The 21155-nt window shown below is 42.4% G+C and overlaps 2 protein-coding genes across 5 annotated transcripts in view; one reads left to right on the plus strand and one right to left on the minus strand.

Annotated features, from left to right (window-relative positions):
- Positions 1 to 732, minus strand: part of MSH3 (mutS homolog 3) — a 236554-nt gene extending 235822 nt beyond the window's left edge. Inside the window, exon 1 of the mRNA XM_078067114.1 lies at positions 597 to 732. The gene's annotated coding sequence lies outside the window, so the exon portion shown is untranslated. The remainder of the gene's footprint in view (positions 1 to 596) is intronic.
- On the plus strand, positions 589 to 15653 carry ANKRD34B (ankyrin repeat domain 34B). Of its 4 annotated transcripts, none has more exons than XM_036067538.2 (4): positions 589 to 729; positions 1717 to 1858; positions 3680 to 3769; positions 12183 to 15653. In XM_036067538.2, exon 4 carries the CDS (start codon positions 12205 to 12207, stop codon positions 13747 to 13749), a length of 1545 nt encoding a protein of 514 aa, XP_035923431.1. In that variant the 5' UTR covers positions 589 to 729; positions 1717 to 1858; positions 3680 to 3769; positions 12183 to 12204; the 3' UTR covers positions 13750 to 15653. The 4 variants fall into 4 exon arrangements, with proteins under 4 accessions (XP_035923431.1, XP_035923446.1, XP_077923243.1 ...); XM_036067553.2 differs by having other exon boundaries at positions 3683 to 3769; XM_078067117.1 differs by lacking the exon at positions 589 to 729 and adding an exon at positions 752 to 853.
- The last annotated feature ends 5502 nt before the right edge of the window (positions 15654 to 21155 follow it).

Here is a 21155-nt window from a genome sequence, read left to right on the forward strand (position 1 = left end):
TAATAGTGTAATAAAGTTTTAAAAATAGTGTAATAAAGTTATAAACTCATAAAAGAAAAACAAGAACGGTTGCTCCCACCAACACCCCAACCTGAAGGGAGACTCAGGCTCTACCTAAAGCGGGTAGAGGGACGAGAAGGGGGGAAGAAGGAGCCGTGGGAGACAGACACATGGACCAGTCTGGTCGATTATGAACTGGAGGGAGAGATGCAGGTATGGCCAGGGGAAACCAGAGGCCGGGATGTAGGGGTGGCGGTCTCGGGACAATGGAGAAGACCCTATCGCCAAAGCGCCGCGGCTGCGGTGAGGGGTGTGTGTGGTTGTTGGGGGAGGGGTGCTACTTGTGGGGACACTGGGCGGAGCTTCAGAGACAGACTTTGAAGGCCCCAGGGTCCGAACAGACTTTGGCCCCGCCGCCCCCACCTGCCGAGCAGCTGGGAACCAGCGCGTCACTCCCAGCGGAAACGCCGCACCGCCCGGGCGTCTGGCGAGGTGCGCGCCTCCCGGCCCCGGCTCCGACGCTCCGCGGCTCCCGGCCCGCCGCCCGCCGCCCGCCTCTCTGGGCTGAGCAGGGGCGGGGACAGGGCAGCACCTACCGGGATCTGCGACTCCAACCGCCGAGGAGCCCCCGAAGAGAAGCCAGCCCGGACGGCACCCTGGAGACTGGCGCGGAGGGTCCGAGCCTACGTGGGTGGGAGGCGCCGACGCCGACTTGACAGCGCGTCCCAGGTTCGTGTGCGACGGCGTCTCCGCAGGCTGCACGTGGAGAAACTTTGGTTCGCCGTGTTGGCTGCCCGGAGGAGGTTATGGAGGGCGCTGCCCGGGGCCCCGCGGCCTCCGTGCGCCCCGGCCGGTACGCTCAGGCCCTGGGAGCCCGCACCTCCCGCGCACCCTGTCACTGCGGTGCCCTGAGCGGGGACCGAGACCCGCCGTCAACCGAGGGCTGCTGGGGGACAGGGGCCTGTCCAGACTCCGCCCGAGCCTACTCTCGCGTCTCCCGCAATCCCTGTCTGTTCTCGGCTCGGGCTTTGCAGCGGCTGGGGCTTACACCCCGCGGGGATACGGGTTTCGTCTCCTGCTCGGCCTTGCAGCGCGGGAGAGTGGATAGGGGCAGCCCCGCGGCTGCGGGATGTCGGGGAGCATCCGGGCAGGGGCTCGCGGGCGCGGGTTAGCGCCGCAGCGGGAACGGCGCGCGCGAGGCCGCAGGAGCGCGCGGGTCTGGGGGTCCGACTAGCGCGCGTCTCCGCAGGTGCCTCCGGCCGCCGGGAGGCGGGAGCTACTGGCTGGGCGCGGGAGGCGGGCTGGGGGCTGCGGAGCCGTTTGCAGTCACTGGCTCGACAAAGGGGAGCCACACGGGGGCGGGCAGCCCGGTCCCGGCGTCTCTCGGGCGCGCACCGCCTTGGCACCCGGACCCCGAGCCCCCCTTACAGGAGGTCCGGGGTCCAGAGGTGCCCCTGCCCCTGCCCGGGGGTGGCGGCAATGGCTGCTCCCCTCGGACGCGCCCGTTTCCCGAGGGAGGGCCGTGTTCTCTGGGCTGGCGGTGCGGGGACCGCTCCGCTGCGGCTCTGGGCAGAACCCCTTCACGTGGATGGCGATCGCCTCAGCTCGCCGGCTGCCTGTCTTGTCTCAGAGACGAGGCGACAGAACGCACACCCCGCCCCCATCGGTGCCCCGGCGCTGTCGCCCCAGTCACCTTCCTTTGCCCTTCTCCGACAGCACCACGCGCTCGCTCGCTCTCGCTCTCGGGAAAAACTGAGGCACCAAGCTTGGTTCCCGGAGCCAGCGGGGACTGTGGAGACACTGCCAGAATCCTCAACGGCTTGGAAATCCTATCACCTTGGTTCCCTGAGACCTGGAGGTATAGGTTTGTGTGTCTGTGTGTGTGCTGGGAGGGGTGTCTGCTGAGAGAGGTGGGGGTGTAGCCGCCGGGGGGACCCAGCCCAGAGGCCTAGGGGACATACAAGTAACTAAAAGACACCAGCCCTTTTTTGGCTTTGTGTGGGGAAACACAGCAAACCTTACCAGCTACTCACTCCTTCCCTTGGGCAGTTTCGAAATATTTCTTCCAAGCTGCTGCCAGAGAAGAACACTTTCCTGTCAAGTCATTACATTTCCTGGGACAATCTCTGGCACATCTTTTGTTCTGGCTTTGGCCCTTCGCTTGCATGGCAAGAAGACACATGTTTTGCTTCAAATCTAAGTGCCATAGCCCCCACATCCTGGCCTTGGGCTGCCCACTGTACCTCTGGATTTTTTCAGACCTGTCTGGGAAGGGTGGGACTGCAAACCTCCAGTGCCTGGCCCATTCTAACTCAGGCTGTACTCTTCTCTAGACCTATGGGCTCCTTCATCCCTCTCTAGGCCATGGCAGTCATCTCTGCCCTTAGCTCCTCCGGGAGAGTTGAGCAGCAGACACCCTGGAAGTGACGATGTAGACAGCCAGCCTGGTAAGAGCCTGAGGCAGGGGTTGACAGTGAATAGGAAGTGAGGAAGGAAGAATTTGTCACAGATTTTCTCCAAGTCTGCATAGGAAGCATCCCCTATTGACTATGTGGGAGTGGAGCCTGAAATCTTATTTTTAAGAAGCTCTCCATGTGATTATGCCCACAGAAGCTGGAAAACCCATTGGTGTAGGCACTTTGGCCTCCCATTGTCAGACCTCATCAGCCCAGGATTCATATGTAGTGATGCATGTTTAGAAACTGACATTTATTTAATTCCTAAATGGCAAGTATATTAGGATCTTCTAAAATTCTCACAGTCATCTTCTGTAAATATTATCCCCATTTTAGGATGAGGAAACTGAATCCCAGAGGATCAGTTTCCCAAGGGTTGGTAACTTGGGAATAAACAGAGCCCCAGTCTCTGATACATAAAGCCTGCTGCCCCTTCTGAGCATGCTCTGGTCCCCTTGTGGGCAGGACAAAGACAGGACGACCTTGGGGCAAGAGTAAGGGGCTGAATTTCCAGCTTGAAACCCATTTGTTAATTTCCACCCCCCTTGCTGCCCTCTCCGACCAGGGCCCTTTATGGGAGGGAACACCAATCCTATTTGGAGGTGGAGTACAAATCTCAAAGGAAAATAACATTTCTCTCTGCATGCAAGGAAAATGGGGTGGCTTGGAGAGAAAGAGCCACAGGGAAGGCCAAGCCTGTCATCTCCAAGAAGGCTTTTAAAACACCTCAGCCCATGTGGCACTACCATTGTTGATACCACTCAAATCAGGTACTCAAAACAGAACCCTACTCTGTGGGAAGCTGGTATCCAAGAAGCAAGGAAACATAAGAGAAACAAGAGAAAGGACATAGGAAGATCTAATTAAGTCCTGGTGAGCAGGCAAATAAGAGGAGTGACTGGGAGTTCTCCCACCCTTCCTTCTTAGGCCTCCTCAGCTGCCGTGGACTGGGGTGGGGTGGGGGAAGGCTGGACCAGGTGAGTGCTGCGCCCGTCTCAACCCCAGCATCCTCGCAGGGCAAGCCTTGGCCTGTATACACAGGACTGCAGTGCATGGGATCCACTCCACACGCTTTTACTCATAATCACTGAAATATAATTAAGTGAACAAACACTGTAGGGATGTCTTAACAAGGAATTAAAAAACTAGACTCCGAATGGGAGAGATGTGTGGAACAAATTATTGGTATTTATGTAACTCTGAATAGCTTTGATTTCCTTCAGTAGGAACTGACAGCTGGCTGACAAAAAAAAAACTCATCCAGGGAGAGAAAAGACATAAGTGAAGTATGAAATTTTGAATAACGTTTTCAGGTAACTTTCTATTTCCATTCAGAGTGGGTGTCTAAAGGGGCGAATGTAGTTATTTGAATTGCTTCATTTATCAACAGAGATTTTTAACAGGGCTCATAATTCTAAGACCGAGTGCTTTTTTCCTTCTTTTTTCCTGGCTTCTAGTCTCCTGCTAGCAGGGCAGAGGTCTGGGAATTCCACCATTCAGCCTGTAAACTCTCACTTTATCACCTATTTTTAGCCTTTCTGATGGATCTGTTCAGAGCATAAATCTTGTTTTCTTGCCTAGGATAGTGGTTGTCTACTTGGGGTGGGGAAAAGTACCTGGGGGTCAAGTAGATTTGTCCAGAGACTTTGAACCACCCTCGCTCTCAGCCCTGCACCTCATTGCCACTTTCTGTGCTACGTGGGGCCTCTCAGCACTAAACTTCCCAGGGCCTGTGGGTCAGCTGGCTCCCCTGCGGTGGGGCCACCTCCTGGGAGCTTTATGGCACAGCCTCTGCTGTGCTAAGGCAGTTTACCACACCGCCATCCCCGCTCTGTTTCCAAAGCTTGTCTGAAATCGCGCATCTGATGATGCAGCTCTCCTGCAAGCTTTTGTTCTTCAGAGTGTGTATTTTTTTAAATTTTTAAGTAACTAAACTGTGATTTCAGTGAAGTCTCGGGAGTAGAGAGAGGCACTAAAAGAGTATAGTAAATATGCCGTGATGAATCATAAGTGATGTTAAAGACATTCTAATTTTAAAATAAAAAGCAATTTGTCCAGCTGTTTAATAATTAATCTATAATATGCTGAAACTATTGTATTTGGAAATTATAAGGAAAATACATTTAAGGCTATCTTTTTTCCATATTCACTTAATAGATTCCGTTTATGTTTACAAAGAATTATTTACAGATCTTTAAAAAAATGTCAAATATTTTATCTGTTATTTAAGTAGCCTGTGAATTAGAGACATGATATAAATAAAAGAAGGCTAAATTCTGAGATAAAATTTTTAAAAAGAATACATTGCCTAGTGAGGCACAATAGGAAAGTCTTTTTCTAGACATCTGATTTCATCACCTCATCCCACCCCCTCCCCACCTTGAATGAAGGTTAGATCCTTGTCATGTTACAGAGGAGGGACCCAAGACTGAGAGGCTGAGACATCTGACTGTGGTATACAGCTTGTAAATAGGGGAATCGGGATGGAAATGTGGGTCTGTCTGAGTCCTGAACTTTCTCCAGTTGAACTGCTATCTATTTGGCAGGTGTAACTGAATGTGGGGGTTATTTATATGCTATATTATAACAAAGGGTCTGACTGAATGTTAATACAGTATCAGCAGTGGGTACTTAGTGAGGATGTTTCACAGAATGAGACAGGAAGCAAGAACATTCCTGAACTAGGATAATTGTAGGCTAGAGAAGTGATCTTCGTCACAGGTAGGGCTTAGCTCTATGAAGAATAGATAAATAGAGCTTCAGTTTCAGCATTTTTGATGTGCAAATGGATGACCATGATAAAAGAATTGAAAGAGAGTAAAGGCATAAAGACAAGGGGATTGTTCCAGCAAGGAACTGAATATGAGACACTAGGAAAACAAACATGTATACATGTGGACAATAAAGTATCTGAGAGCTTTTTTTCTCTGTGAATTTTAATTTTAAACAATTTCAGAATTGTTCTATTAAATGTGAACAATTTTAAAAGTGAGCAACCCAAGGGGTTTTAGAAGTCTTTAAAATGAACCAAGAGGGCGCCTGGGTGGCTCAGACCTGATCCTGCCTTCGGCTCAGGTCAGGATCCCAGGGTCCTGGGATCGAGCCCCGCATCGGGCTCCCTGCTCTGCGGGAAGCCTGCTTCTCCCTCTCCCACTCACCCTGCTTGTGCGCGCTCTCTCTCTCTGTCTCTCTCTCTGTCAAATAAATAAAATCTTAAAAACAAAAACCTTTAAAAAAAAAAACAAACAAAACAAAATAAAATAAAATAAAATAAATGAACCAAGAGTAAGGCTTTGTTGTGGCTGGTTTTTTTTCTAGACAGTTCTAGAGGGGATATGCCTACATCCACGAGACAGATTCACTAGTTGCCAGTAGCTAGTGGTGCCACTGCCCAGCTTCTTCAGACAGCCCTGAAGCCCACAGCACCAGCCCTTTCCACAGGACCACAGTGGGGCCACTGCCCCCCTCAAGCAGCCAAGCTGGCAGTACCTTGCCAGTTCCCCTTCTTTTTCCAGAACCTTCTGATGCTAATCTTGGTGAGAGAAAGTTATGACAGAAAGTGGTCAGGTTTAGTGTTGTAGAGAAAGCCTTTACATGAGGGTGGGTGAAGAGATTTGAAAGTCTTTCCAAAAGATTCTTCTAAGACTTTTTTAAAACTAAACAAACAAACAAGCAAGACTGGCCCCAAAACTAGAAACTATATGAGAATACAGTATTGAAACCTACGGGGCACCTGGGTGGCTCAGTTGGTTAAGTGTCTGCCTTCAGCTCAGGGTTCTGGGATTGAGCCCCGTGTTGGGCTGGGAGCCTGCTTGTCCCTCTCCCTTTGCTGCTCCCCCTGTTTGTGCTCTCTCTCTCTCTTTCTCTCTCCCTGTCAAATAAATAAATAAAATCTTAAAAAAAAAAGAAATCTGCTATCTGGCAACTTGTTCTCATTTGAATATGTTTCTCAAATGCCACTTTTGGTCAAAGGTGTTTTTATGTGATTGATACTGTATCTCTTCTCCAACTGTGGTTACTAAATGATTTCTATATTTGATATTATGTTCCAGCTAATTTCTCTACATCTCTTTGCTTTATTAAACATATTAGTACTGGGGTGCCTGTGTGGCTCAGTCGTTAAGCGTCTGCCTTCGGCCCAGGTCATGATCCCAGAGTCCTGGGATCGAGCCCCACATTGGGCTCCCTGCTCTGTGGGAAGCCTGCTTCTCCTTCTCCCACTCCCCCTGCTTGTGTTCCCTCTCTCTCTGTGTCTCTCTGTGAAATAAATAAATAAAATCTTTAAAAAAAAATAAAAATAAATAAACACATTAGTATATGAAAAATGCAACAAAAGGTTTCTTTTGCGAACTCTTTTCAGATGCTTTGCATTCAGAATAGACCTCTGTTGGGACCCAAGCTGTCAACCAATCCTAAATTCCTAAGGTCCCAAATTGCAGGTGTGCCTCGCTTTGGAATAGCTTTTATAGAATGTTGCACAGGGGGACAAAAAGCGCAGCATTCACTTTCATTGTATTTATGTATGTATATATTGAATAGTTCTTTGCTTAACATAATGAGTGATACTAAAGTAGAATGATAAGTATATTCTTTTGAATACTGCCTTTCAGGAGCTCACTAGTTGAAAGTCCTTGAAAGTCTAGGCATAAATACTATTGATAATACCACAAAACTGAATGATGTTGTAAAAAGTTACAACCTCATATGGCTCTTTTAAATTTTAATTATGGAACAGGGCACCTGGGTGGCTCAGTCTGCCTTCAGCTCAGGTCATGATCCCAGGGGCCTGAGATCAAGCCCCGCATGGGGCTCCCTGCTCAGCGGGGAGTCTGCTTCTCCCTCTCCCTCCGCCCCTCCCCTCTCCTCATGCTCTCTCTCTCAGAGGCTCTCTCTCTCTCAAATAAATAAAATCTTAAAAAAATATATAGGTACTGTGTTAAAAAGGAACAGAGATGCAGTCAGGACAAAGCACATAGAGATAAGAGCTGAGGGCAGGGTCACCTGGGCATTTGGTTCTCAGTTAATAAGATAGTAAAATGACAGTATGATCTCAGAGATGATGTGCACATCCATCATCCTGACCCCTCACCATCTTCCTGGAGATATTTTGTACTTCTCCTCTAAGATGATCTCCAGCCTCTGGTATCTTGTTTCCTCTTTCTTCTTCTACCATTTCATCTTTGTAGATTATATCCTTCAGTACATTCTTAAGAGTATCTCAATTCTTGGGGTGCCTGAGTGGCACAGTGAGTAAAGTATCTCACTCTTGATTTTACCTTAGGTCATGATCTCAGGGTCATGAGATCGAGCCTGGCATTGGGCTCTGTGCTTAGCATGGAGTCTGCTTGAGATTCTCTCTCCCTCTCCCTCTGGCCCTCCTGCTCGTGCGTGCTCTCTCTCTCTCTAAAAATAAATAAATCTTAAAAAAAAAAAAGTATCTCAATTCTTGACTGATGGTTTGGCTAGATATAGAATTCTAAGCTGGGAGTCATTTTTCCTTCAGATTTTAAAGGACATTCCTCTATTGTCTTTTACTGTTGTTGATATATCTGAATCCACTGTAATTCTTGATCCTTTAGCATGTGACTTATGTACCCAACTCCCCACTTGCCCCCAAGCTTGTGGAATTTTCTTTATTCTCAGTGTTCCTTGAAACTTACAACCATGTGCCATGGGTCTGTTTCCATCTATTGTGCTATGTTCTAATTGGACCCTTTCAATTTGGAAACTGGTGTCACTCATGACATTTTTCTTGATCTCAGTCATCATTTCCTTTCCTGCTTGCCCCTTCTTCCACCCCCACTATTTTGTCTTGCCAGAACTTCTAGTAGTTGAATGTTCAACTTCTAGTAGTTGAATTTCCTAGTGTAGACCTCTAATTTTCTTTTTTCCCCCTCTATTCTTTTTGTTTAACTGTTAGAGATTTTATCAACATTGTCATCTAACCCTTCTATTGAGTTTTGCAGTTTGTATGGTGTTTTTACCTTTTGAGAATGCTTTTTATGGTCTCTGAATATTCTTTTTCCTAGAATTTTATTTTTGTTTCATGGTTACAACATCTTATATCTAAAGATAATGAGCTTTTGAAGTTTTCATCTTCCCGACTAGTATCTGTCTCGTCCAAGTTGCTTTTTTTCTATGTCTTCTGGTCTCTAATGTAAGAGGCTTTTCTATTTTGTTTTGTTTTTTATTTTGATTATCTGCTCATGATTAAAGGGCTTGGATTAAAAAGCTGATGAGAAGCCTTGAGCATGTGGGTGAGGCTTGTAATCCTTAAACCTCACTGTAGGATGATCTGGGTGGCGTGTTAGGGAATCCCTGTGGTTAGTACTCTTAGGTATTTTCTTTTCAGCAGGTCAGATTATTGAGAGAAGAGTACAGCAATATTCTGTTGCATAATAAGGGTACAGCTGCCAGCCTTCTTGGTGTTGAGTTGGGGAGAAGGCTCTGAGTCTCTTCATTCAGTGATCAGTGAGCATTCCGTCACTTATTCCCTGTTTTCTTGTCCCCAAATATGTCAGGTGTCTTCAGTCCAGAGATCCTCCATTTCACCATTTCTGGAGAATAAAGGTCTGGACATCTCACGTGGGAGGGCTAATATCCTATCCCCTAGTGGCTTGGAGTGGAGGAATGACCTGAGGCAGTCAAATTTTAATGCACATACAAATCACCTGAGGATCTAATTAAAATGTAGGCTCTGATTCAGTAGGTCTGTCTGGAGCCTGAGATTAAGCTTCAGGTAATGGTGGTGCTGCTGCTGGTCCAAGGTAGGATCACACTTTGGCTGACAAGGACCTAGGGATCTAACTGCTTTTCCTGACAGCTTTTCACCTAGTCCTCATTATTTTAGCTATACTCTCCACCACCACCACCACCACACCCGCCCAGTTCTAGAACTTCTGCTGTTACTGCCTCTTGTGAGGATTCTGCAGTGTACATGGGCTGAGTTCTCAGCTTTATCATGAATGATCTGAGGCACAGCCTTCTCAGGTTGGATAAGTTGGTTAACACTGGCCCATCTGCTTTCTGGCTTCCAAAACGTTGCCATTGTCTCCTTTTCCTGCTATCCTTGTGAAGTTATGTCCTTTAAAAAATTCTTGGGGCACCTGGCTGGCTCGGTCAGTGCCATGTGGGACTCTTGATCTCAGGGTTGTGAGTGGAACCCCATGTTGGGTGTAGAGATTACTTAAAAAATAAAATCTTGGGGCGTGGGTGGCTCCGTTGGTTAAGTGTCTGCCTTCGACTCAGGTCATGATACCAGAGTCCTGGGATCGAGCCCTGCATCCAGCTCCCTGTTCAGTGGGGGGTCTGCTTCTCCCTCTCCCTCTGCCCCTCCTCCCTGCTTGTGTTCTCTCTCTCTCTCTCAAATAAATAAATAAAATCTTTTAAAAAATAAAAATAAAATCTTAAAAAATAAAATTAAAACTTCTTTCATTTCAGGGGATTGTTCAGGAAGAGGCAAAATTAAATGTGTGTGTTCTGCCATATTTACCCTACCTATAACCATCTGCTAAAATATTTTTCTTTTTTTTTTTTTTTAAGATTTTATTTATTTATTTGACAGAGAGAGACACAGCGAGAGAGGGAACACAAGCAGGGGGAGTGGGAGAGGGAGAAGCAGGCTTCCTGTGGAGCAGGGAGCCCGATGCGGGGCTCGATCCCAGGATCCTGGGATCATGACCTGAGCCGAAGGCAGACGCTTAACAACTGAGCCACCCAGGCGCCCCTAAAATATTTTTCTAAAGTTTGGTTATATCAGCATAAATAGAGCCTGATTTATGATAAATAACTGCTATTTTAAGCCTCTAGTTTTTTGCACAAGGAACATTCTCTACTTCTCTCTTCCTACTTTATCTGCCTACCAGACTCTTATGCAGTCCTTAAGACCCAGCTCACATGGCTGGCCTCTGTGAAGCCCCTCAGTCCCCAGGCCATCAAAGCCTGTATATTCTCATGACTCTAACTCATAACCAGCTGCTTATATAGTGTTTCTTCCAAACAACTGAGCAAGCTCTTCGGGGCTAGGGCATGTGCCTTTGTAGCTCAGTGCCCAGGACATAATAGGAGCTTGCAGCTGTTTAACACTTAGATTCTAAGTTCTGTGTGCATGTCTTTCTTCCCCCCTTCATTTTCTTTCTGTTCCCTTCATCTCTTCTTCTGTCTGTTGAAAGGTCATCATATTTATTATCTATTCTATTATCCAGTAAAAAAATTCATGTCCCATGTTGTTAATCTAAAAGTAAATAAGTGGAATAAATAATACTTCTCCATTTCTAAAACCTACCTCATTAAATAAAATAGATTTAAATATTATATAAACTCCATTTGATTTTTCTCCCCAGCTCTAAGTACTGTTCAAAGACAAACATTTCCTCAGCTCTAGATAAAGACATAATTCTTTTTTTTTTTTTAATAAGCTCTACACCCAACGTAGGCACCCCTAAGGACATAATTCTTATCAACTAATGGAATTATCTGTTGAAGGAGTTTGAATCTAAATTATTTAAATAAATTAAACATAAATAATTTTTAGTTTTAATGATAAAAAAATAAAATGTTTATAAAGGCGCCTGGGTGGCTCAGTCGTTAAGCGTCTGCCTTTGGCTCAGGTCATGATCTCAGGGTCCTGGGATCGAGCCCCGCATCGGGCTCCCTGCTGGGCAGGAAGTCTGCTTCTCCCTCTCCCACTCCCCCTGCTTGTGTTCCCTCTCTCACTGTGTCTCTCTCTGTCAAATAAAATAAAATCTAAAAAAAAAAAATTATAAATAAATAAATAAATAAAGGCTACATGTCATCATTCACATTTCCAGCCTAGAAAACTCCTTTTTCAGAACAAATGTACTGCTGTCCAAATTTAACCAAACAGTATGTGGCCAACCCCATCCATAATCTAGTGTCTGATTTAAATAATGAAATCAAGGAAACTGCATAATCACCTGTTCACCATTCCCATCTCAGTGTGAGTTCCAGACAATGTGTCAGGTATTTTAATGTCTTGTAGTTCAAATGATCTTTCATCCTTTAAAAGAAACATAGAAATGTTCTTCAAGGGGCGCCTGGGTGGCTCAGATGGTTGAGTGTCTGCCTTTGGCTCAGGTCATGATTTCAGGATCCTGGGATCAAGCCCCACGTCAGGCTCCCTGCTCAGTGGGGTCTGCTTCTCTCTCTGGCTCTCCCCTCCACTCGTGCTCTCTCTTTCTCTCAAATGAATAAATAAAATCTTAAAAAAAAATGTTCCTCAAGTTGAAAATCTAGATAATAGTTGCATTATTTAACTCAAGAGCACATATAAATAATTGGACACTAAGAAATTTTTAGATTATCTGCCATAAATATCTATATTTTAATTGATTCAGTTGCAATTACACAGAATTTTGGAATTTTTGCTTAAATCTACATTTTTAGTGTTATTTTAAAAATATTTTTCACAAGTAGAAAGTAAGTGGATTGTTGTTTAATTAATGTGGAATTTAGGGAAGTAATGGTTTGGTATTATATCATAAATATTCAATGAAGATTTTGAAAGTAAATTTTAGTATGTAATTGCCTAAAAACTGTTACCATTCTAAAATTTCTTTAATTTTGCAATTCACTATTTTGTTCTATATTTATTAATAACATAATCTCATTTATGTCCTATTACTCTATACATACATATTTCAGAAATTATGAATACAAATTGGGATTCTGTCTAATCTTTTGTTCTTCATATTCTTTGATAACCAGGTATTGATTCTGACTTTTGAAGATGGATGAAGGTGTAGAAATTTCAAGTGATGGAAATTCCCTCATCAAAGCAGTCCATCAGAGCCGGCTTCGCCTCACAAGACTCTTGCTAGAAGGTGGTGCCTACATTAATGAGAGCAATGACCGTGGGGAAACCCCTTTAATGATTGCTTGTAAGACCAAACATGTTGATCACCAGAGTGTCAGTAAAGCCAAAATGGTTAAATACCTATTAGAAAACAACGCTGATCCCAACATACAGGACAAATCTGGGAAAACTGCTTTGATGCACGCTTGCTTAGAAAAAGCTGGTCCTGAAGTTGTTTCCTTGCTCCTAAGCAGTGGGGCTGATCTCAGCTTGCAAGACCATTCTGGTTATTCAGCCCTTGTTTATGCTATAAATTCAGAGGATAGAGAAACCCTGAAAGTTCTACTTAGCGCTTGCAAGGCAAAAGGGAAAGAGGTCATTATCATAACAACAGCTAAATCACCCTCTGGTAGGCACACTACCAAACAGTACTTAAATATGCCTCCTGTAGATATAGATGGGTGTCATTCCCCAGCCTCCTGTGCCACTCCTTCAGAAATAGACATAAAAACAGCCTCATTGCCACTTTCACATTCTTCTGAAACTGAAATGACACTTTTTGGCTTTAAAGGTCTGGAGCCCTCAGGAAGTAGTGATGATACACAGGACCCAGGCTCCCCTATGAGGAAGGCTGCTATGGCCTCTAATGGGCCCAAGCTACCCCAGGCTCCAACCTGGATCAAGAGTCCTCCCTTATTAATGCACCAAAACAGAGTGGCCTCCTTGCAAGAGGAGCTCCAGGATATTACTCCAGAGGAAGAATTATCCTACAAAACCAATGCACTGGCACTTTCCAAGCGATTCATTACTAGGCACCAAAGTATTGATATAAAAGACACTGCACATTTGCTAAGAGCCTTTGATCAGGCCAGCTCAAGAAAGATGTCATACGATGAAATAAATCATCAGTCATTTTTTTCAGAAGGAAGCCAGCAATGCATTGAAATCCCTGCTGACCCAGATCCAGACTCTAACCAGACAATCTTTGCTTCCACCTTAAGAAGTATAGTTCAAAAAAGAAACTCAGGGGCAAATCACTACAGCTCTGATTCCCAGCTCTCGGCTGGTCTTACCCCTACAACTCTAGAAGATGGCAAAGCACTTATAGGAAAGAAAAAAATCTTCTCGCCATCTCCTTCCCTGTTGTCAGGGCCCAAAGAATTGCTGGAGAATATCTCACCAGGTCCCTTGAGCAGGAGAAATCATGCACTTTTAGAAAGGCGTGGTTCAGGAGCTTTCTCTTTAGATCACAATATTACTCAAGCCAGGTCAGGATTTCTGCCACCCTTAAATGTGAATCCTCACCCCCCCATCTCAGATCTCAATGTCAATAACAAGATTTCCAGCCTCCTTTCTTGTGGTCAAAAAGTGCTTATGCCAACAGTTCCTATGTTCCCTAAAGAATTCAAAAGTAAAAAAATGTTGTTAAGGAGACAATCATTGCAAACAGAACAAATTAAGCAATTAGTAAATTTTTAAGAAATGGCTAGAAAGCACATTTTGTTCAAATGTCTACATCAGAGAAATATAGAACCAGAGAAGAAATCTCAAATGTCCATCCTTTTAAATCTTGTAATTGGTTAGTCCATAATTGTTAGGGGTATCAAAATGTACTGTGTATCATACTAGGCACTGTGGACATACAAATAACATGTAGTTCCTACTAAGGAAATTCAAACAAAATTAAAGCTGTATTTCTCAAAACTCCTAATATTTAACAACCTTCATGTGGTCCAAGTTTTTAATTTAAACAAAAATCAGTAAAAAAAGAAGGGCAAATATGTTGGAGATGACTTTAAAATTTTTTTCAGATTTCCCAGATATTTTATTAGGAAACACTGCATTCAAGTCAATAAACGTTTTTAACATTACAAGTCAATAAATAAGATTGTAATTTTCCATGATGCCAAAAGCATAAAAAAAAAAACAAAAACAAAACAGTCCTATGATCAATAAGCCTATAAGGTATAAGGTATAAGGAAAGAATGAACTAATTCTTAAAAATGTTGATTCCAAGTATGTGAAATCTAATTAAAATTGTAAAAGGCCAACCATTATAGTAGACTGGGCAGCTAATATTCACGTTGTCAGCTTAATCAATGTCAAATAACAGATCAGAGTTTTACAAGCTAGTAATAATCTATGCTAAGTGTTGGCGTGTTGTTTTTTGCTTGGTTTTATTTTGTCTTTAATGTTATCTCATAGAATTCTTTCTTCATATATTTTAATTCCTGTTATTATTTTTGAGGTCTATCTATAGGTTCCCAATAATAAGATAAAACAAAAGTTTAAAAGCATTCCTCGTTACTTATATGAAATTATTCTTGTCTTTCTTACAGACAACAACAACAAAAAAAAAACCCAGGGATTTATCACAAATAGAGACTATGTGCTTGCTTCATTTTAGAAAAGAAAAACTGATTATTAGATTCTCTTAGATTAGCTAAAATTGGGGCGCCTGGGTGGCTCAGTTGGTTAAGCGACTGCCTTCGGCTCAGGTCATGATCCTGGAGTCCCTGGATCGAGTCCCGCATCGGGCTCCCTGCTCGGCGGGGAGTCTGCTTCTCCCTCTGACCCTCCCGACCCTCCCCCCTCTCATGTGCTCTCTCTCTCTCAGTCTCTCTCTCTCAAATAGATCAGCTAAATTTAAGAAAGCCAATAGAAACTTACAGAATAGAAACAAAATACACTAAATATTTGGTCAAGATTAAACAATATCTCTTAATTTCTAACATAATTATTAAACATTTATATAATAAGGATAATAAGGATAATTTCCTTAGTGTGACATTCCAATCATCTAGTATGTAGGACCTGTGAATAACTTCTAACAAAATAAATGAATACCATGTTACTATTATAAAATGTTACAAAATGACTATATTATCTATATGATTTCAAAATGTGGTGTTTATATAAAGAATCCTTATTTCAACCTAGCAGTTTCACAACAAAGAATAAGTCAAATTATATAAAACTGGAGTGCACTAATCTGATGACTGTCATATACAAGTTTATTTCTTTGCCTTCTATTAGTAGAGGAGATCCTAACAATTGGTATGATGCTTTTCTTGGTAATTTGATATAAGCAAGTTGTAATGTACATGGTAATTATTTAATGTTTTTGTGGCTTTTATTTGAAAAAAAATAATTGGAGGTTTTTCATTTAATGTTTTAAAGAACATTAATGTAAATTACATTAGAAATAGTTTTTGATTCAGAACTTAGAATTGTACCTGATGTTTATAGGTAGCTAAACCCTTTTCACAAGTTTTAATATTGAGAAAAGTGCTTGGCTTTAAGTTGCAAGGATACAGTTTGGAGAAATATGTAAATATATTAGTTCATAAACAAAATGCTATCAATAAAAATTTTAAATGTTATTTTGATTATCATTTTTATTTACCTCAAGTAGTAATGATAAATATTTCAACATAATCTCAAGAGAAATTGTGCCACATGTTACTTTGACTAAATAGAAAACTGAGGATAATTTTTGTTGCTATTCTAATCCCAACATGCAAAAACATTTAATAGTACTAAACCTTTGTTGGCCATATTTGGAAGAGCTTTTAGTCTTCTCTCAATCCTGAAAACATTTTAGGGGCTAAGGTTGCTTGAGTTAGGTTGTAAAACCATCCTATGGGACTTTTCACTCCATTAAGTGGAGTATATCACTGGGCTCCCAATGGTAAGTCACATATGTTGGCAACAGGAGTCAGATATGTATATATGTGTTATATTTTAACATAAAAGTATGATTTAACTTTAATTTAAAGGTCTGATGACACTTCATGCATTAGTTTTACAGGTACCATTCTTAGTTACTTGTGGCTAGGACTTCCAAAGAGTACAGCTAATACTGATGCACAGCAAGGCTAATTTTGGGGAGGATATAGGGCAGTCTTAGTTACAGAGACAAGTGCTGACAGTGTCCCATCCAAGCAGTGCCAAGGGAAGGTGATGAACACCTGCCTGGCATATTCTTTGGTAGAGATGCACCCATCAGTTATCCAGTACCTGGACCTTTTAAAATCTCAAATGATGACGCTTAGTCTGTTAAATACCATGTAGCCTTCTAGTAACTTGATTTCCATATAGCTTGTTTAAAGGAAGGAATGAACTTGTCAGGGTGGTGACAACTGTATTAATCATGGGGGTTTTTTGTTGGTGTTTTTTTGTTTGTTTGTTTGTTTTTTGTATTTTCTGATGCTTTGATATCTTCGGGCCTTGCTGACACTAGAGGGACCGCCCCTCCCAGGGTTAGCTAATTCCTAGGGATAGAAAACAATTTGCCCCAGAATGCATCTTTCATATGCAAACCAACCAACTCAGAGTCCATAGTCCAACCATCTCCTTTATCAGGCACTCACAGGGCTCTCAGGGCCACTACCCCCCTGTCCTGATCACCCCAGGGTCAGGTACCAAACAACCAGTGACAGCTCCCACATCCCAGAAACCACTGAAATTATTCAAACTAGCCAATCCTAAGCCTGTTTACCTTGCCTCACCCCTTCCCTCCTACAGAAACTCTAATAAAGGGTCTGACTGACCCAGTTTTCCCCTCACTCCGTCTCCAGGCAGACACTGGTGCTTCCCCACATTGGCCCTGTGTGGTGTGGTATGCCTGCCTCTTCTTGGCAACTGTGAGTAACAAACTATATTTTCAATGTAACTGTCTCCTGTTGGCCTCAACATATATGAATAATAAAACCTATATTTTTAAACAAGAAGGCACAGTCTACTTGGAAGTCATAATTCTTGATAAAATAATATTTGAGTTTATATAGCCTTGTTTAATGCCAATATTCCTTAGATCTAAGTCACATTTTTAAGTCATTTCTAAGTCACCAAGAGGGCCAGAACATGGACCATGATAAATCCGCTAGATTTACTGGAGCTGGCCATTGGCCTTTCTAAGGTGACATCCTATCTCCTTATGACCTTCTTTGAATGTCTATAATTGTTTTTTTTTTTAAGTGTATGTATGTATGTATTTATTTGAGTAATTTCTACGCCCAGTATGGGGCTTGAACACATTCCCCCTGACTAAGCCTGCCAGGCCCGCCTGAATGTCTACAAGTCTTTTTTTTTTTTTTTTATGATTTTATTTATTTATTTGACAGAGAGAGACACAGCGAGAGAGGGAACACAAGCAGGGGGAGTGGGAGAGGGAGAAGCAGGCTTCCTGTGGAGCAGGGAGCCTGATGCGGGGCTCAATCCCAGGACCCTGGGATCATGACCTGAGCGGAAGGCAGATGCTTAACGACTGAGCCACCCAGGCGCCCCTGAATGTCTACAAGTCTTAAAGGGAAGACCAGAAAAGGAAAATCTGGCAAGAGTAGTTAACACAACAAATAACAACAAAAACAATTTAAAAGACTTTCAATTAGCTGGAACACTGGATCAAAGTGTAATTGTATTAAAACAGTCAAGATACTCTGCTGGGTCAGGATACAGGCACTTTCCCAATGCTAGGTTCTAGCATTATCCAGCATTATTGTTGAGTCTGCCTGATCTACTTTGCTAAAGCCTCATCTTCCGAGGCTGACTTCCATCCTTTGCCTTCCTCCTAAAGAGAACTCCCTCTCATCTGCTTATCATGAGTAGGCTACATTTAGGTTTTGAAAATCAATTACTTGGTGCCTGGGTGGCTCAGTGAGTTAAGCGACTGCCTTTGACTCAGGTCATCATCTCCAGGTCCTGGGACTAAATCCCACATTGGGCTCCCTGCTCAGCAAGGACCCTGCTTAACTGACTGAACCACCCAGGTACCCCAGTAGACAGTTTTTCATCAGTGACATCATCATTGTCATTGAGACATTTTAGAATGGCGCCTAGCATCATATACACACTTATTATCATCATCATAAATGTGTGGATAAGGAATTTGGGAAAACTGAAAAGATCAAATTGTTTGATAAATTGGTAAACAATGGTTACAATTATATTCTTTCCCCTACAAATTTCCAAACGGTCATTTCTTTTATACATCCCTTTTTTTTAAAGATTTTATCTTATTTACTTGCCAGAGGGAGAGAGCACAAGCAGGGAGAGCGGCAGGCAGAGGGAGAAGCAGACTCCCTGCCAAGCAGGGAGCCCAACGTGGGATTCGATCCCAGGACCCAGGATCATGACCCGAGTCAAAGGCAGACGCTTAACTGACTGAGCCACCCAGGCGTCCCTTATACATCCCTTTTAACTAAAAAAAAAATTTAAATATATCTTTGTACTGTTTGAATTTTTAAAAACCATATGTATTTTGTTCTATTTAAAAACCAATAGAACTACTTTTCAAAAATTAAATATATTTAGTCACAAATGTATTTAAATTTTAAATACATTAAATATATTTAAATGACACATTTTATAGTTAAAAAAACAATGCCTTTATTTTATTTTTTTATTATTTTTTAATGCCTTGATTTTAGAATGATTAAAGCAGAAATGGAATTAGCTTTTTATCCATATATGCTGAACAGTTAAAACTTCTGGAGACATAGGTTTTCAAACCTTACGGTCTCAGGACCTTTACATTCTTTTTTTTTTTTTTTTTTAAGATTTTATTTATTTATTTGAGAGAGAGAATAAGAGACAGAGAGCACGAGAGGGAAGAGGGTCAGAGGGAGAAGCAGACCCCCCGCTGAGCAGGGAGCCCGACGTGGGACTCCATCCCGGGACTCCAGGATCATGACCCGAGCCGAAGGCAGTCGCTTAACCAACTGAGCCACCCAGGCGCCCAGGACCTTTACATTCTTAAAAAAATGAGGACCCTAAGGGCTTTAAAAAAAAATCCAGGTTATATATTTCAGTGTTTGCTACATTAAAAATTAAACCTGGAAAGGGGTGCCTGGGTGTCTCAGTTGGTTAAGCGTCCAACTCTTGGTTTCAGCTCAGGTCATGATCTCAGGGTCCTGAGATCGAACCCTGCATCCGGGCTCTGTGCTCACTGTGGAGTTGGCTTGAGATTCTCTCCCTCTGCCTCCCCCTACTCGTGTTCTCTCTCTTTCTCTCTCTCTTTCAAATAAATACATCTTTTTAAAAAATTTAAACCTGGAAAACTTTACAAACCCATTACATGTTAGCATAAATATTTTATGAAAAGTAACTCTATTACCCAAAATATATTTAGTGAAAAAAGTGGTATTGGTTTATGTTTTTGCAAATCTCTTTAATGTTTGGCTTAATAGAAAACAGCTGGATTCTCCTGTTTCTGCATTCAATCTGTTATAGTATGTTGTTTTAGTTGAAGCATTTGAAGAAAATATGGCTTCACACAGATATGTAATTGGAAAAGGAAGAAATAACTTAATAGGCTTTTCAGATAATTGTGGATAGTCTTCTTTGATACTATACTCCAACTCGGATAAGTGGTAGTTTCTTAAAAGGTTAGCTGTAATATGGAATCTGAAACCATGTCAATGAATTTCCGTATTGTGTTACACTAAATTTCACTCTTCTGTCCTGCAATTTGAAAGGATTCCTTACTCATGCCCTGTCTTATCATATCATGCACTAGTTATTTGGAAAATAAAGACTCTTTGAGTTATGCAGATCTTCCAAATGTTGGCACATTTTTTTTATATTACCACTGATATCAGAAAAAAAAAAAGTCCTTAAGCATTGGGAATCAATCACAATGATTGATTCAAATTCATTCAAATTCTAATTTTTCATTATAAAACTTCAGGTTCTATCATTGGCAACAGATACTATCAGTTCTTTTCCTTGAAGTGACAAATTTGCTTTGTTCATTTTTGAGAAAATATTCGCCAAATACCCAAGATTGAATAATTAGTCTGTCAGTTGTTCTTTCAAGTAAATATTTTTTCCATGAAAAAAATGACTAGTTCTGTTTGCAACAAGTGCTTTTCTTTAGGACAACCATTGAATTTCAGTATACAGAAGACCTGTTCTGTGTTTACCTCCCATTTCATCACACAGACTATTAAAGAGTCAAGATGTTAATCTTTTTTTAAAGATTTTTAAAAAATTTTTAAAGATTTTATTTATTTATTTGAGAGAGAGAGAGAGCACAAGCAGGGGAAGGGGCTAGAGGGAGAGGGAGAGGGACAAGCAGACTCCCAACTGAGCAGGGAGCCTGACACAGGACTCAATCCCAGGACCACAGGATCATGAACTGAACCAAAGGTAGCCACTTAACTAGCTGAGCCAGCCAGGCACCCCTTTAAGAGATTATTTTTAAGTAATCTCTACACCCAACACGGGGCTCAAACTTACAACCCCCAAGACCAAGAGTCACATGCTCTACCAACTGAGCCAGGCAGGTGCCCCAAGGTCTTCTTTTTTTAAATTTAATTTAATTTTTTAATTATTATGTTCAATTAGCCAGCCAGCCATCATTAGTTTTTGATGTAGTGTTCAACGATTCATTAGTTGAGCATAACACCCAGTGCTCATCACCACACATGCCCTCCTTGATACCCATCACCCAGTTACCCCATTCCCCCAAGCCCCTCCCTTCTGTAACCCTCAGTTTAGTTCCCAGAGTCTAGAGTCTCTCATGGTTTGTCTCCCTCTCTGATTTCTTCCCATTCAGTTTTCCCTCTCTTCCCCTGTGGTCCTTCACGCTATTCCTTATGTTCCACATATGAGTGAAACCATATGATAATTGTCTTTCTCTGCTTGACTTCTTTCACTTAGCATAATCCCCTCCAGTTCCATCCATGTCGATGCAAAAGTTGGGTATTCATCCTTTCTGATGGCTGAGTAATATTCCATTTTATATATGAACCACATCTTCTTTATCCATTCATCTGTTGAAGGGCATCTTGGCTCCTTCCACAGCTTGTCTGTCGTGGACATTGCTGCTATGAACATTGGGGTGCATGTGCCCTTCTTTTCCCTACATCTCTATCTTTGGG

Source organism: Halichoerus grypus, chromosome 2, assembly GCF_964656455.1.
Source record: "Halichoerus grypus chromosome 2, mHalGry1.hap1.1, whole genome shotgun sequence".
In the NCBI taxonomy this organism is placed as follows: domain Eukaryota; kingdom Metazoa; phylum Chordata; class Mammalia; order Carnivora; family Phocidae; genus Halichoerus; species Halichoerus grypus.